This window comes from Balaenoptera acutorostrata, chromosome 18 (genome assembly GCF_949987535.1).
Source record: "Balaenoptera acutorostrata chromosome 18, mBalAcu1.1, whole genome shotgun sequence".
Taxonomy (NCBI): domain Eukaryota; kingdom Metazoa; phylum Chordata; class Mammalia; order Artiodactyla; family Balaenopteridae; genus Balaenoptera; species Balaenoptera acutorostrata.
This window is the reverse complement of record NC_080081.1, coordinates 75,682,583-75,700,545: the sequence shown is the minus strand read 5'-3', so window position 1 is coordinate 75,700,545 and position 17,963 is coordinate 75,682,583. Positions and strand designations below refer to the sequence as shown.

The 17,963-nt window shown below is 40.6% G+C and overlaps 1 protein-coding gene across 3 annotated transcripts in view; it reads right to left on the bottom strand.

The window, feature by feature from the left end:
* The window catches only part of FLT3 (fms related receptor tyrosine kinase 3), a 75,669-nt gene extending 58,243 nt beyond the window's left edge, over positions 1-17,426 (bottom strand). For all 3 annotated transcript variants that reach the window (XM_057532973.1, XM_057532974.1, XM_057532975.1), the window contains exon 1: positions 17,357-17,426. In XM_057532973.1, the coding sequence (XP_057388956.1) occupies positions 17,357-17,399 (43 nt within the window). In that variant the 5' untranslated portion in view covers positions 17,400-17,426. The remainder of the gene's footprint in view (positions 1-17,356) is intronic.
* Between the last annotated feature and the right edge of the window lie 537 nt (positions 17,427-17,963).

Here is a 17,963-nt window from a genome sequence, read left to right as displayed (position 1 = left end):
TAGGTGCATAAATTTTTACAGATGTCATATCCTCTTACTGGATGACTCTTATCATTATATAATAACCTTCTTTACCTCTTATTACAGTCTTTGGCTTAAAGTCTATTTCATCCAGTGTAAATATAGCTATCCCTACCTTCTTTTGGTTTTCATGTGCATAGAGTATCTCTTTCCATCCCTTTCCTTTTAGTCTGTGTGTGTCCTTAAAACTGAGTGAGTCTCTTGTAGGCAGCATATAGTTGGCTGTTGTTTTCCATTCAGCCACTTTATGTATTTTGATTGGAGAATTTAGTTCATTTACATGTAAAGTAATTATTGATAGGTATGGACTTATTATTACCATTTTGTTCATTGTTTCTGGCTGTTTTGTAATTCCTTTGTTCCTTTCTTCTTCTCTTGGTTCTTCCTTTGTGACTTGATGCTTTTCTGTAGTTGTATGCTTAGATTCCTGTCTCTTTATCTTTTGTGTATCTATTATAAGTTTTTGCTTTGTGTTTACTGTGAGGCTTATATAAAATATCTTATATTTATTACAATCTATTTTAAGCTGATAACCACCTGTTTCAATATATACCAAAGCTCTATATTTTTTTCTCCCCTCACACATACAATTTATATTTTTGATATCATAATTTATGTCTTCTTATTTTGTGTATCCATTAACAAATTGTCATAGTTATAGTTATTTTTACTACTTTTGTCTTTTAGCCCTCATACTAGATTTGCAAATGATTTGCCCACCACCATTACAACATTAGAATATTCTGAATTTAACTACATACTTACCTTTACCAGTGAGATTTATACTTTCATATATTCTCCTGTTACTAATTAACGTCCTTTCATTTCAGCTTGAAGAAGTCTTTACGACATTTCTTGTAAAGCCAGTCTAGTAGTAATGAACTCTCTCTGCTTTTGCTTATGTGGAAAACTCTCTCTCTCCTTCAATTTTGAAGGACAGGGGACTTCCCTGGTGGTCCAGTGGTAAAGAATCCGCCTTCCAATGCAGGGGACGTGGGTTCGATCCCTGGTCAGGGAACTAGTTTCCCACATGCTGCGGGACAGCTAAGCCTGCATGCCACAACTAGAGAAGAGAAAACCCACATGCCACAGCTAGAGAGAAGCCCGTGCGCCACAATGAAGAGCCCACGTGCCACAACTAAGACCTGACGCAGCCAAAAAAATAATTTTTTTTTGAAGTATGGTTTGCCAGGTATTCTTGGTTATCAGTTTTTTCTTTCAGCATTTCAAATATATAATGCTACTCCCTTCTGGCCTGCAAAGTTTCTGCTGAAAAGTCTGCTGATAGTATTATAGGGGTTCCGTTGTATCTAACAAGTTGTTTTTTTCTTACTGCCTTTAAGATTTTCTCCTTGTCTTTATTTTCTGACAATTTATTTATAATGTGTCTTAGTGGGTCTCTCTAGATTCATTTTATCTGGAACTCTCTGGGCTTCCTGGATCTGGATATCTGTTTCTTTCCTCCAGATTAGGGAATTTTTCAGCCATTATCTCTTTCAATAAACTTTGTGCCCCTTTCTCTTTCTTTTTGCCTTCTGGGACCCCTATAATATGAATATTGTTCAGCTGGATGGTGTCCCTTAAGTCACTTAAACTGTCTTCACTCTTTTTCTTTTCTATCTTTTTTTCCTTATTGCTCCTCTGATTGGATGAATTCCACTACTCTGTCCTTGATTTCAATAATTCTTTCTTCCACTTCATCTAGTCTGCTGTTGAACCCCTGTTTTGACTTTTTCAGTTCAGTTATTGTATTCTTCAGCTCTATGATTTATGTTTAGTACTTTCTTAAACTATCTCCCTCTCCATGCAAATTCTTACTTTATTCATGCATTGTTTTCCTGACCTCAGTGAGCATCTTTATGACCATTATTTTGAACTCTTTACAGGTAAATCACTTATCTCCATTTCACGTTTCACAAGAACATTTCATGTTCTTTTGTTTGGAACACACTCCTTTCTTTCTTCATTTCCCTTAATTTTCCATGTTGGTTTCTGTGAATTGGATAAAACAGCCATATTCTCCCAGTATTCACAGAGTGGTCTCTTGTAGAAGATAAATCTTATTTTTCAGCCCAGGCTTAGCTCTTGGTTGTCTCTCAAATTGCCTTCTTTGTGCTTATTGTCTCCCAGTAGTGAGGGTGTACCATGACTTGTCAGTGTACCAAAGGGGAGGATCTCAGTGAGCACCTAGATGCACAGTGATTTGAAGCTGGATGTTCAGGCAGTGGCTTTTAAAGTATGCAAGCAGACCTCTTTCAGGGAAAGAATGGGAGCTAGTGTTTCTGTCTGCCCTCTCCACACTGAGCCATAAAGGATAGCCAGTTAATAACTGTTTCTTTGTTTGCTACAGTCCAATGGGGCCCACAAATGCAAGACCTGCTGGCCACCAGATCAAGGGGGTGTGTCCTCTGCATGGCAGTCACAAAGGCCAGGGTTCTAGATATGTGCAAAAGCTCCTTTCAGAGAGATATCAGAGGGGGGACGTGTAGATGCTGCTTCCAGCCTCCTCAGTCTCAGGCAGAATTGCAGTCAGTTCCTAGATGTATGTTAAATTAGGAGTCTGACCCTCAGGTTGAAAATAGGCCTCTTTACAAACAAACAACCCAATCAAAAAATGGGAGAAGACCTAAAAAGACATTTCTCCAAAGAAGACATACAGATGGCCAACAGGCACATGAAAAGATGCTCAACATCGCTAATTATTAGAGAAATGCAAATCAAAACCACAATGAGGTATTACCTCACACTAGTCAGAATGGCCATCATCAAAAAGTCTACAAATAATAAATGCTGGAGAGGGTGTGGAGAAAAGGGAACCCTCTTGCACTGTTGGTGGGAATGTAAATTGATACAGCCACTATGGAGAACAGTATGGAGGTTCCTTAGAAAACTAAAAATAGAGGGAATCCCCTGGTGGTCCAGTGGTTAGGACTCCATATTTCCACTGCCGCAGGCCTGGGTTCTATCCCTGGTCAGGGAGCTAAGGTCCCGCAAGCTGAGTGGCACAGCCAAAAGAAAAACAACTTAAAAACACAGCTACCATATGATCCAGCTATCCCACTCCTGGGCATATATCTGGACAAAACTCTAATTCAAAAAGATACATGCACCCCTATGTTCATAGCACCACTATTCACAATAGCCAAGACATGGAAGCAACCTAAGTGTCCACTGACAGATGAGTGGATAAAGAAGATGTCGTATATATATACAATGGAATATTTCTCAGCCACAAAAGAGAATGAAATAATGCCATTTGCAGCAACATGGATGGACCTAGAGATTATCATACTAAGTGAAGTAAGTCAGAGAAAAACAGAGAAAGACAAATATTATATGATATCACTTATATGTGGAATCTAAAAGTATGATACAAATGAACTTATTTACAAAACAGAAACAGATTCACAGACATAGAAAACAAACTCACGGTTACCAAAGGGGAAGGAGAGGCACAGATAAATTAGGAGCTTGGGACTAACAGATACATACTACTATATATAAAACAGATAAATGACAAGGTCCTACTGTATAGTAGAGGGAACTGTATTCATTATCTTGCAATAACCTATAATGGAAAAAAATCTGAAAAATAATATGTATATACTTACAGGTATAATTGAATCACTTTGCCGTACACTAGAAACTAATACAACATTGTAAACCAACTATATACTTCAATAAAATTTTTTTTAGAAAAATAGGCCTCTTTAAGGAAGAAACTGGGAGAAGGACGTTTATGTCTGTTGCCTCGGCCCAGAGCCTCAGGTGTAGTCATAATGAGTCCTTGCAAACCTTTACAAACTGTTTCTTTGTTTGCTAGATTCTGGTGGGTCTCATGGACACAAGCCCCACTGGCTTTCAGAGCCAGGTATTTTGGGGGCCTGTCCCTCAGATGGAAGTCCTAATAGTAGGAACACTAGATGCCTGGTCCAAACCTTTCACTCCTCAGGGAGAAAATTAAAGTTGTGAGTTCCTTACCAATTGCATGTTGCTGTGCTGGGGGCTGGACTTATGACAAGATTGTGTCTCAGTCTTTTCTATCCATTTCAATTTTTTTTTTCTTTCTCATTTGCCTGATGTGTAAGAGTTGCTTAGCTGGTTTCTGGATTTCCTTCAGAAGGAACTGTTCCATGTGTAGCTATAGATTTGGTGTGTTCATGGGAGGAGGTGAGTTCAGGAGCTTCCTTCACAGTCATCTTCGAGTTTTTAAAAAATGTATATTCTGGATACAAGTCCTTCATCAGATATGTAATTGACAAATATTTGCTACCAACCTGTGACTTGTCTTTTGAAGACCAGAAACTCGATCTTGAAGATGTCCAATTTATCAGTTTTTCTTTTATGGATTATGCTTTTGGTTTTGTAACTAAAAAAATCTTGGTCCAATATATGGTTAGAAAGATTTTCCCCTAGGAGTTTTACAGTTTTAGGTTTTACATGTAGGTTTTTACATTTACATTTTAGTTTTAAATTTAGGTCTATGATCCATTTTGAGTAAACTTTTTATATGGTATGATACATGAATCAAAGTTGTTCATATGACTGTATTGGCAAATGAGTATCTAATTGTTTCAGCACCATATATTGAAAGATTATGATTTCTCCATTGAATTACCTCTAAACTTCCATCAAAAATAAATTGACTGCATATTTCTGATTTATTGCTGGAATTCCTATACTTTTCCACTGATCTATTTGTCTATCTTGGTGCCAATTCCCCATTGTCTTATTATTGCTTTATAATAAGCCCTGAAATCAAGTATTATTAATATTCAAACCTTGTTCTTTTTCTCAAAGTTGTTTTGGGTATTCTAGGTCTCTTTCATTTCCATATGAATTTTAGAATAAGCTTGTCAATTTCTGCAAAAAGTTCTGCAGGGATTTTGATAGGAATTTTATTGAATCATTAGATTGATTTGGGCAAAACTGACATTTTAGCAATATTGAGTCATACTGTAATAAACGTTGTATATATCCTTTTATTTAGGGCTTCTTTAATTTCTCTTAGCAATGTTTTGGAGTTTTCAGTGTACAGATCTTGTCTATCTTTATCCCTATTTCCTATTTTTGTGCTGTTTTATATTTTTCACTTCAATTTCTGATTGTTACAGAAGCACAATTTATTTTTCTACACTAAACTTGTAACACGCAAACTTACAGAATTTGCTTATTAGTTATTGTTACTTTTTTGTACGTTCCATAGGATTTTATACATATATGATTAACGTCATCTGCAAATAGACAGTTTTACTTCTACCTTTCCAATCTGGATGCCTTTTCCTTGCCTTATTACACTGGCTAGAATCTCCAGTACAATGTTGAAAAGAGGTAGTAAGAATGGATACCTTTGTCTTATTTCTGATCTTAGGATAAAATACTTAGTCATTTGATGTTAAGTATGATGTTAGCTAAGTGTTTTTCATAGATACCTTTACTTAGTTTGAGGAGAATCATTTCTATTCCTAGTTTGCTGGGGAATTTTATCAGGAATGGATGATAAATTTTGTCAAAGTCTTCTTCTGTATCTATTGAGATAATCATACAGGTTTGTTTTTGGTTTTTAATGGCTTTTCTTTTTTATTCTGTGAATATGGTGAACTACATTGATTCATTTGCAAATATTAACCAACCTTGACTTCCTGGAATAAACACCGGTTAGACACGATATATTATCTTTTGTATACACTGTTGAAGTAGATTTGCTAAAGCGTTGCTAAGAATTTTTGCATTTATATTCATGGCAATTATTGGTCTGCAGGTTTGTTTTTGTTTTTTGCTTGTAATGTCTTTTTCTGGTTTTGGTATCAAAGTAAAGCTGGCCTCATAGAATGTGTTGAGAAGTATTATCTTCTCTTAAATTTTCTGGAAGAATCTGTGCAGTATTGGTATTATTTCCTCTTTAAATACTTGGTAGATTCCCCAGTGAAGCCATGTGCTCCAGTAGTTTTCACTGTGGGAATATTTTAACCACAAATTCAATTTATTAACAGACATAGCATTATTTAGGTTATCAATTTTTCTTGGATGAGCTCTGGTAGTATGTGTCTTGCAAGGAATTTTTTCCATTAAATGTTAAGTTGTCAAAGTATAAAGTTGTTAATAATATTTCCATATTATCTTTTAATATCTATAGATTCTGTAGTGGTGTTGCCTCTCTTACTCCTGATATTAGAAATTTGTGTCCTTCTTTCCCCTGATTGATTTGGCTAGAGGTTTAGCAATTTTATTGATATTTTATTGCTCTTGGCTGCACTGATTTTCTCCATTTTTCTCCATTTAATTGATTTTCACTCTGATCATGTGTGCTTCCTTTGTTTCTTACATGATTTTTTTTTTTTTTTGGCTGTACCACACGCTAAGAGGAATCTTAGCTCCCCAACCAAGGATCAAACCCATGCCCCCTGCAGTGGTAGCACAGATTCTTAACCACTGGACCTCCAGGGAAGTCCCTTACATAGGGTTTAACTTGTTATTTTTCCCCTCTTGCTTGTGCTTAGATTTGAGATCATTGATTTGAGATCTTTATTGTTTTCTAGTAATTTATAGCAATATAATTTAATGCTGCTAATCATTTAATAATTAATAATTTAATACATTTCCTCTTAAGTACTGCTTTAGAGACATCCCACAAATTCTGATAAATTACATTTCATTTAGTTCAATATACATTTTCACTTATCTTTTGTTTTCTTCTTTGACCCATGTATTATTTAGAAATGTGTTTAGTTTCCAAATATTTAAGGATTTTCCATTTATCTTTCTGTTATTAATTTCTAATTTAATATCATTGCTGTCAAAGGATACACTTTGTATGTCTTGAATCTTTTAAAATTTATGGGGACTTCCTTGGTGGCACAGTGGTTAAGAATCTGCCTGCCAATGCAGGGGACACGGGTTCGAGCCCTGGTCCGGGAAGATCCCACATGCCGTGGAGCAACTAAGCCCATGCACCACAACTACTGAGCCTGCAAGCCTAGAGCCTGTGAGCCACAACTACTGAGTCCGTGTGCCACAACTACTGAAGCCCGCGTGCCTAGAGCCCTTGTTCCACTGCAATGAGAAGCCCGCGCACCACAACAAAGAGTAGCCTCTGCTCGCCGCAACTAGAGAAAAAGCTTGTGTGCAGCAACGAAGACCCAATGCAGCCAAAAATAAAAATAAATAAATAAATTTATTTAAAATAGATAAATAAGGGGCTTCCCTGGTGGCACAGTGGTTGAGAATCTGCCTGCCAGTGCAGGGGACACGGGTTCGAGCCCTGGTCTGGGAAGATCCCACATGCCGTGGAGCAACTGGGCCCGTGAGCCACAATTACTGAGCCTGCGCGTCTGGAGCCTGTGCTCCGCAACAGAGAAGCCACGATAGTGAGAGGCCCGCACACCATGATGAAGAGTGGCCCCCGCTTGCCGCAACTGGAGAAAGCCCTCGTGCAGAAATGAAGACCCAACACAGCCATAAAAATAAATAAATAAATAAAATTTTAAAAATAAATAAATAAATAAATAAAAGAATAAAATTTATGGAAGCTTGTTTTATGGTCCAGAATATGGTCTAAATTGATGTGTATTGTATGCAACTGAAAAGAACCTATATTCAGCTGTTGTTAAGTAGAGTATTCTTTAAAGGTAAATTAGGTCAAGTTGGTTGATACTGTTGTTCAAGTCTTCTACATCTTAATACTTTATTTCTCTTTCTTCTATCAATTATTGAAGGAGTGCTGAACTCTCTGAATTTAATTATGGATTTGTTCATTTCTCCTTGCAATTCAATCAAATTTTGATCCATGTATTTTCAAGCTCTGTTATTAAATGCATAAATATTTAGGATTTTTATGTCCTTTTGATAAATCAAGCCTTACAGCATTATGAAATGACTTTCTGTCCCTAGGAATATTCTTTGCTCTGAAATATACTCTGTCTAGTATTTTAGCTTCTCCGGCTTTCTTTTGATTAGTGTTAGCATGGAATTTTTTCCCCTATCCTTCCACTTTTAACCTATTTGTGTCTTTGTATCCAAGTTTGGTTTCATTTAAGAACATTATAATTGGGTCTTGCTTTTTTTTTTTTTTTCTTTTTAACAAAATCTGACCACTTCTGTCTTTTAATTGTGATATGTAGATTACTTAATGACATTATTGATATGCTTAGGTTTAAATCTACCATATTATTCTTTGTTTTCTATTTGTCCCATCTGTTCTTTTTTCCCTTTTCCTGTTTTTCTGCCTCCTTTGGGAATAATTGAGTATTTTTTATGGTTCCATATTATCTCCTTTCTGGGATCATTACCTATAATGCTTTGCTTTTTTATTTTAGTAGTTGCTTTGAGGTTTATAGTATATGTCTTTATCTTAACGTAGTCTACTTCTAAATGCTCTTATACCACCTCATATATAATATCAGAATACAATAGTATCAATATATACTTACAATAGTATATTTCCATTTCATCCCTCTTTAGGCTTTGTGCTATTGCTGTCATACAGCATACTTCCACATAAGTTTTAAACCCCCAAAAAATCACTGATATTATTTTTGCTGTAAGCAATCAATTATCTTAACAATTTAAACAATTTTTTAAAAAGTCTTATATTTTACTCCCTTTGTGTGGTCAAATATACATGTAATTAGAGTTCTTGGAGAGAATGGGGGAAAGGAGGACAGAAGAAAATATTTGATGAAATAATGGAGCAAATTCTTTCCACATCTGAGGCAAATGATAAATCCACAGATCCTAGAACCCCAACAAAACCCAAGCACATGAATCAGGAAGAAAACTGCAAAAGGTACGTTATAATCAAGTTATTTAAAGTCAATGATAAAGAGAAAATCTTAAATGCATCCAGAGAAAACAGATACATTCATACAGCAGACTTACATGTATGTTTGACCAACTGAAGTCCTCATGTAGCTCACTGATTCTCTGTTCATTTTACTTTGACTATTTTCTCTGTTCATTTTGGACAGTTTCTACTGCTGTGTCTTCAAGTTCACCAATCTTTTCTTCTGCAGTATCTAATCTATTAATCCCAACCAGTGTAATTTTAGTTTTTACCTCTAGAAGTTTAATTTGTGTGATTTTTCATATTTGCTATTTCCCTACTTAACATGTACAAGCTTTCCTCTAGCTTCAGGAACACAAGGAATATAGTGATAACAACTATTTTAATGTTCTTGTCTAGTAATTCTATATTCTATGCCATTTATGGGTGTCCTTTGGATATTTGAGTTTTCTCCTTATTATGGGTTGAATTTTTATCTTTTGTTTGCCTGTTAATTTGTAACAAGATGCCAGACATTGTGAATTTTACCTGCTGTCAGATATTTCTGTGTTCTGTTAAATATTCTTGAACTTTTTTCTGAGATGTAGTTAAGTTCACTGTAAACACTTGATCCCTTCAAGTCTTGCTTTTAAGCTTGGTTAGGTGAGACCAGAGCAGTGTTTAGTATAGGGCTAATTTTTCTCCACTAGTGGACTTCATCAAAACTAATAACTTCTGTTCTTCAAAGGACACAGTTAAAAAAATGAAAAGACAAGCCACAGGATGGAAGAAAATATTTTCAAAATAAACAACCTGACAAAAAACAGGCAAAAGATTTTAGGAGACACTTCATCAAACAAAACACAGCATGGCAAAAAGGTGATCAACGTCATTTGTCATTAGGGAAATGCAAATTTAAACCACAATGACATATTGCTACACCCCTGTTAGAAATGTTCAAAAACAAAAACAGAAAAACTGACCATACCAAGTTATGACAATGATTTTGCGCAACTGTACAAGTACTTTGAAAAACTGGCACTTTCTCGTAAAGCTGAATATTCACTTAGCATACATTCCAGCAATACAACACCACTCCTAAGACATTTACCCAAGAGAAATGAAAACCTATGCTCACACCAAAACTTATGTTCAAATATTTATAGTGGCTTTATTCATAATTGCCAGAAACTAGAAGCAAACACATGAACTTCAGCTGGTTCAACAAACTTTGGCACATCCATACAATGGAATACTACGCAGCAATAGAAAGGAAAAAAGATCTGATATACATAACAACATGGATTAATCTCAAATAATTACACTATGTGAAAGAAACAGACTCAAAAGTCTATATACTGTAAAATCCCACTTATATGACATTCTGGAAAATTTGGGGAAAATGATAGGGACAAAAAAAGAGATAACTAGTTCCTGGGGTTGGGGATGGGCATTAGGGTTGACTACAAAGGGGCATACGGGGAGTTCTGGGGGGAATGGAAATGTTCTCTGTCTTGATAGTGGTGGTAGTTATGTGACTGTATGTGTTGGTTAAACTCATAGAGCCATATAGTAAAAAGGGTAAAATCTGTTATATGAAAAGTGTACCTCAATAAATCTGACTTTTTAAAAAGCCAAAGGAAGAATTTGCCCCCACTGATATTAAGGTTCTTTCTGAGAATCCATTCCAAAACCCTGGTGGCACTTTCCAGAGTCTCGTTCCAAACATATTCTGAGCAATGAGGACAACTTCATTTGTTTGTTTGTTTTATTTTCTTGCCACACTGCGCAGTATGCAGAACTTCCCCGACCAAGGATCGAACCCGTGCTCCCTGCAGTGGAAGCATGGAGTCTTAACCACTGGCCCGCCAGGGAAGTCCGAGGACAACTTTAGAATCGGAAGAGAGCTCCTGAGGGGTGGTGAGGGGATAAGTGGAGAAAGAAATTTGGCACCCATCTAAAATAAAATTTTAGGTAAAAGTAAAGTCTACTCCACTGAAAAAGTGATGGTTTTAGACATTATAAAACAAATCAGAGAATGTCAGGACACCTCACTGTCAAATTCTCCAAGTCAAGTCTCCTATGAGACAGAGAACTGGGTAAGACTTGAAGATCTGAGTTCCAAGTCCAGCTTTGAGTTACCTGCTGTGATAACCCTGGATTTCAGCAAGTCGTTTAACCTCTTTGGGCCCCACTTTCCTCGTTTGGTAAAAGAGGGCAGCAGACCAGCGTGGTATAATGAATATATTTGGTCTTAGTCCTGATTCCTGGCACAAAGCTCCTAAAATTCTTGGAATTCCCTGAGGGATAGGAGTGTCTGTTGTTATTCATAATGGGCCCCTTCTGGGCACTCCAGAGTTTATGCTAACAAGGCAGCTGAGGGTGGGGCCCCTCTGTAGCCTCAGGATGGGGCTGGTCACAAGAAAGATCCAGCGATTGTGTGTTCTTCCTTAGACCTGGGGAGCTCTCATCTTTGCCAGTCAGTCTATGCTCTTTCTCTGTAAATTCCCATGATTTTAACTACAGTCTATTTGCTCAGGAGTTCCAAATTCATACCTCCTGTGTATATGGCTATATGTCTGGGTGGCCCCCAGGAAACTTACTCTCAGACTGAACTCCCTGTTTTCCTTCCTAAACCTACTCCCTCCCCACCCCTGCCCCGATAGTGCCAACACACCCACTGTCACCAAATGCAGAAACCCAGAAGTCATTTTCGACTCCTCCCTCTCCCCTACTTTTCCCATCATCCAGGCAGCTGCCAAACCTTGACATTTTAACCTCCTGATAATCCCCAAATCTCTCCGCAGCTCTGCATCTCTATTACCATTGCCCTAATTCCAGTCCTTGTTTGCCTCTGGCCTGGACTACTGCCAACAGCTTCCTAGCTGCCATGTTCCCTGTCATGTTCCTGTCTGCCTGACATGCATCCTTGACACAGACCCCAAAACTGTCGTTCTAAAATACACATCGAGCATCTCCCTCAAACCCCTCGACAAACAACAGCACTGGTCCTTACCATTTGAATCACGAATCCCACTGAAAAATCTGATGAAAGCAATTAACCTTCACACACACATACACACACACCCCATGAAGGGTGCAATGGACCCCCTGAATTCCATCCAGAGACTCTTGGACCACATGATAATATCCAAGTCCTTTATCACATCACTAAAACACTCCTTACACATCACACACGGAGCCTCTGGTAACCCTGAATTTTTTTTTTAAGAAAGCTACCCATTGAACAGGCTTCAATTTTCTGAGTCACAACCTTTATTTTAAAATATTTACTTATTTATTTATTTATCTTTGGCTGCGTTGGGTCTTCGTTGCTGTGCACAAGCTTTCTCTAGTTGCGGCGAGCGGGGGCTACTCTTCGTTGCGGTGGCTTCTCTTGTTGCGGAGCGCAGGCTCTAGGCGCGCGGGCTCAGTAGTTGTGGCTCGTGGGCTCTAGAGCGCAGGTTCAGTAGTTGCGGCGCACGGGCTTAGTTGCTCCGCAGCATGTGGGATCTTCCCGGACCAGGGATTGAACCCGTGTCCCCTGCATTGACAGGCGGATTCTCAACCACTGCGTCACCAGGGAAGCCCCTCACAACTTTTTAAATGAGGGTTCCCCTATCCTCAGACATTGTGCCTCAGCAACCGGGGTGGAATTACAGTTTCCGTCTACTCCGTGTTTCTGACCTCTGTACCATTTTCTTCACTGTCCTATTTGCCTGGAATGTCCTGATCCTCCCCTTTCCCTATCAAGTCTTACCTTTCTAATCAAGGGTCTGGCATCATCTCCTCTTGGAGGCCTTGCCTTATTTTTTCAGTCTGCATTAGAGGCTCAGCCTCGGTGCTTATTTCTAAAATTACACTGCAATTTTCCTTTTACATGCCTACCCTTTGCCACCAACGCCCCTAACATTAGACTGAGCAGGAACCAGGACTGTCTGGCACCTACTGGACTACACGGTGCTCCAAAGGGTCTAAGAAGGCAAGGAGGAAAATCCTGTGACTCTAAATCCTGATGCTTTCTTCTGCAAAGCACCTGCCTAACAACGGAAGCAGCTGCACTTTACAGGTATTATCTGATGAAGGAGTAAGACACTGCTTATCTCCTTTTCTCAGATGAGGAACTTAAGTGCAGAGGTGCTCCCTGCCAGAATAAAGAATTCATGTTTCCTAACTGTGTTGCTCATCCTGGTACATCCATCTGCATCACCTCCAAGAACAGAATCCCTAACATTGGGAACATCGTAACTCAAATAGCAAAGCAGTTGAAGACTGAATTCCGTGGATATCTTAAAATCAAAACACAATGGTTTAAAGAAATAATGACAATATCCTGTTTTAAAGTAGACTGTAAATAATTTTATGGAGGATTCTTGGCTACCAATTGACTTACAATGACAGCAGTGAAAAAATATTTTTACTGTTTAACCTAAAAAATAACAATAGTTCCTCTTTTAGGATCTTATGCAATTCCTCTAGCCACAAAAGAACACTGTGTGTGTACTTTATATTATTTTTAACTTTCCTCTACATGTGTTGGGACCCGTCGAACAGAATTGCGTGATTCCAACTAACGACCATCAGAGTTCTACAAAAGCTTTCATCACTTGAGAACCAAGGATGATCCAGCCACAGGGGTAATTCAATCACTTATGTGTAAAGCTCACAGACCCCCCCCCCCCAAAGACAGAAAAACCTTTGGCCACACAACCATGGCTACCTAAGAAGTAGCTAAGGCTTTTTTAGAAATCTTGATGGAAAAATATTAAGATCACAAAGTCACCTGATGAAAACCAAAAGCTCTATTCAGGCAAACCATCTACTGTGAGAGTCACAAGACTTTGCTATTTCAGAGTGAATAAAGGATGGAGCGTAGTGGCAAGACCAAGCTAAGCAAATTACAAAGCAGGCCAAGCTAATTTTCAGCCCCTCAATTTCCCCTCTGCAAATTCTTATTCCTGTCCTCTCCAAGATCCCTTTCAAACTCAAGAAAAATGATAAAATACAATACTTTTGAGATTATTTGCTTTTTTGCCCAAATCAGAATCTTGACCCAAAGATTAAGGCAATATCTGGTGGCTACTTGGGGATCCAGCAAGATCACAATCTTGAACACTGACTGGTAAGGGCTCTTGTCACATTGCTTTGTGAGTTTCACTAGAGAATGACCAGATGAGGGGAATAAAAAGAATTGTGGAGAAAGTCATGAAGCTGAACCATACTGTGGACTTCTCAGCTGAGCAGGGATACTCCCTGGGGAGTAAAATGCAGTCCACAAATGTGTTCCAAGAACCATTTGGAAAATTACTTCTTCCTAGGACCTAAAAAAAAAAATGGCCATGTTTCACTCTGGAACAGCCCATTTGTTTTATTTTAAATGGAAGAGCCGTTGCTTTCCCCAAACCATTAAACACAGCATATCCATGTTTAAGTAGTTTTAGGGAACAACAACCCTGGGATTCCTATTGTGACCTGGTCAAAGCTTCCTTCACTGAAGCATGCTGTTTTTCATCCACAGATATTTAGTGATCACGATAAATGTGTTGGAAGGTTTAACTCACTGAAAGCAAGCTCTGTGCTGAAACGTGTTCTTGGGGAAAGGCGATGACCACACATTTTAAAAATAGAACGGAATTAACTATTTATATGTAAGTTCCCCCCTCCCCATCTCTTTCATCTTTGTACCCCCATACGCCTAGCACTGAAATAGGTATTCAATAAAAGTTCGTCAAATAAAAAAATTATTTTTCTTTCTCATGCAGGTCTCCTCTTCCTCTTTCTTAAGTCTTTCCTGGAATATAAGTAAGTCTTCCTCCCCCACAATTAATATCTCGTTACCTGACTGTTTTTCAGTCAAACAACAGGAGACTTCAATAACACCACCAACAAAATCTTTACTGATAACTAAGAATTAATGAAAGTGCCTTTTTAGTTATAAAAAGTAGAGCCAAGTAGTTCATAATTAAACCTAAGAGGATAATTTAACTATAGATCCACGTGACGTACCCAAGAAGAAATGAACAGCCAAATCTAAATTTGTATGATGGTAACAATTAGAACCAAGACTTTTAGGATCGAAGGGGGACCTTAACACCAGGTCACCAAGTCTGGTGTCCCATCCAATTCAAACCAATCTTTGCATAGCATCCCTTCCCTCACCCTCCTCCTGAATTGGTCCCCTGTAGGCTACCAGCTCACAAGAAGGCAAATAGTAAGATAAGCAGCAAGGGCAAAGGATGTCAACTAAAACGTGTAGGTCAAAGCTCTGAATAGAATTTTCTGACACTAATGAGAGAAATAGTTATCAGTTACTGAGATATTGAAATGCTCCTCCTAGCCACGATCAGCACAGAATGCAGCTAAGGCCATGGAGAGTACGTGTCCATTCTTTAAATACTACTTAGAAAACCTCATTATTTATGAAAGGTAGAGCTTACAATATAAGGGAAATGGGGATGGCATCCAAAAATTCAAGGAGTGTAAAGTTTTTAAACATTTAAAGTCCTCATTTTTAAGCTTCTCACTTTGTGCTTCTTCATTCAAGAAAATCTGTAATAGCAAGTGTTGGCAAAGACGTGAGGAACCGGAGCTCCCATACACTGCTAGTGGGAATGTAAATTGGTAAAACCACTTTGGAAAACTGTTTGACAGTACCTACCAAAACTGACATATGCCTTCCCTTATCATCCAGGAATTCGACCTGAGGGTATCATCCAAAGAGAAATGGCTGTTTCTGTCCCCCCAAAACATGTAAAAGAATATTCACAGCCGTGTTATGTTTCATTTCACAAAATTGGAGACAACCAAAATGTTCTTCAACAATAATGGATAATTAAATTGTATAATCTAGTCATACTAAGGAAGAGCACCTAGCAATGGGAAAAACAACAACACTGTTACTAAGAACAAGGTTGAATCTCATAATCACAACGTTGAGTGAAAAAAGCTGGGCATTTAAAAGAAACAATGATTTGGTTTACATGAAGTTCAAAAAACAGGCAAAACCATGGTATCAGAAGTCAGAATAGTGGCTACCTTTGGGGGGTATAATCTGAGAGGGGGCGGAGTTAGAAGTGCTCTGTGTCTTGATCGGATAAAGATTAGGCGGTTACACAAACACTAATGGAGTTGTACTATTAAGATGTGTGCATATTTGCTCTATGTGAATTATACCTAATTTAGAAAAATCTGGAGAGAGATGTAGGAATTTCTGAGATTGTCCCTAAATATAAAAGAATTCAGTGCAGCTTAACTATAGTTTCATGTACTGATGTTTATACTTTCCGAAAGCCTTTGTATTCTGCTGAAAAATCCACTTACTACTAATGTTATACATAACAGAAAGCTAACTTTTTGTAATAGAATCTGAAAAACATATTGTACCATACATTTGAAATGTACATATTTCCCAATTAACAAAGATGTTTAGGAAATGCAAGATGTTTTTCCACTCTTTTCCCCCTTATGTTACATTTTTTTTAACTCTATAATTCTGAATTATTTGAAACAAAATCTATTGGAAATAATTCCTGCACGTCCATACTGCAAATATATTCTTTATGTACCACAGAGGATTCAAGACAGACTGCTAGAATTTTGGAGCTGGAAGAGTCACAGCCGGACTCCCTCACTGGACAGAGCACAACGCCGGGGCCGGGGGCAGTGAGGGTTGGTCCCCCAAGGCTGCAGATCTAGGACCGGGACCGGAGGCTCCCTGGCTCCCAAAACTCTGTCTCCTTCACCCTAAACGCAAATCAACCCTCTCGTGTTTCCAAATAGATGAACTGGATCTAAAGGGTGTTTTTTTGTTTTTTTTCCAGTAACAACTGTGCTACCCAGAATATTTGGGAACAGTCAGCTGAGTCCTTGAAAAGCCCCTTGGGGTTTAATGCCGGGATAAAAATCGAGTACAGGAGGAGGGGGTAGCTAGTATTTTAAGATGTAAATCCCCTTCGCATAATATTTCCAAAGCGACTATTCATTGATCCAACCGACATTCGGCGGGTTGGGGGTCGTCACCCGAGATGACTCGCTTTGGGGGAGAACGCGGGCGCATCTTGCCATCAGAGTTCACTCCCTAAATCAAAACCTCAAAAGAGGAGTTAAAGACGCCACCCACGAGTCTACGGTAGCCGGGGTCGGTGCAGGCGAGGTCCCGGCCCCCCGGCGCCCTGCTCGGGGCCGCAGACTCGGGCTGCCGGCCCACTACCCGGGCGCGCGGGCCGAGCGGCCAGCCAGAGAGGCGGGCGGGCGGGGCGGCCGCGGCTCCGGCCCCGGGCAGCGCTTCGGCGAGGCCGCCTGCGGGGTCGGGGCCGCCGGTGGGTCCCGCGGCCCGAGTCGGAGCGGCGACGCGAGAGGAGGGGGAGGAGGACGCGGGGTGGGCCAGGCCGAGGCCGCGGGCGGGTTCTGGGCGAGCCTGGAGGGCGCGAAGGAGGGGAGGGGCGCGGGAGCGAGGGAAGGAGCGGGGCGGGGAGGCGCGCGGCGGCGGCGGGGACGGAGGAGGCGCGCGCCCGGTCCCCGCGCGGGGTGGGGGCCTGGGGCCGCGGGGGCTCGAGCGGGCGAGTGGGGCCTTACCGAGCAGCGGCAGCCGGCCGCCGAGGCGCGCCAACGCCGGCATGGCCTCCCGAGCCCGGGGTCCCCAGGCCGCGCCGGCCCAGCCCTGCGATGCCGCCCTCAGCGGCGCGCCCCGCGCTGCAGGTGGCTCGCTTAAGGATGCGCGTCACCGACCGCAAATTCCCTCGGACTGGTGCAAAGTAGACGGGGGGGAGGATCCCTCTCCCCACCGGCAGGGGCTGTGGCGGGGCGCCGGTGCCTGGCGCAGCGCTGCGGCCGAGCCCACGTGCCCACCGTGGTCCGCAGCCCGAGCTCCGCGGCGCCCGGGGCCCCCCGACTGTGGCGGGGGAGACTGGGCGCGGTTCCGCGGCTCCGGCTGGGGAGGAGGCCCGGCCAGAGCCGCCTGGTCCCCGGGCGTCCCGGAACCCGCTGGTTCGGATCCCGGAGCGTGGGGAGTGCAGGCAGCCAGCCCCTCGCGCGCGGGGGGCTCTGAGGCCGCAGGATGGGAGCTACATCCGCGCCACACGCGGGCGCCTCTGGCTGGCGCGCAGGCGAGCAGAGGGTCGGGGTCCACGCCCGGTGGATCCTAACTGCGGACCGATTTTCTTTGTCTCCCCCTCCATCTCCT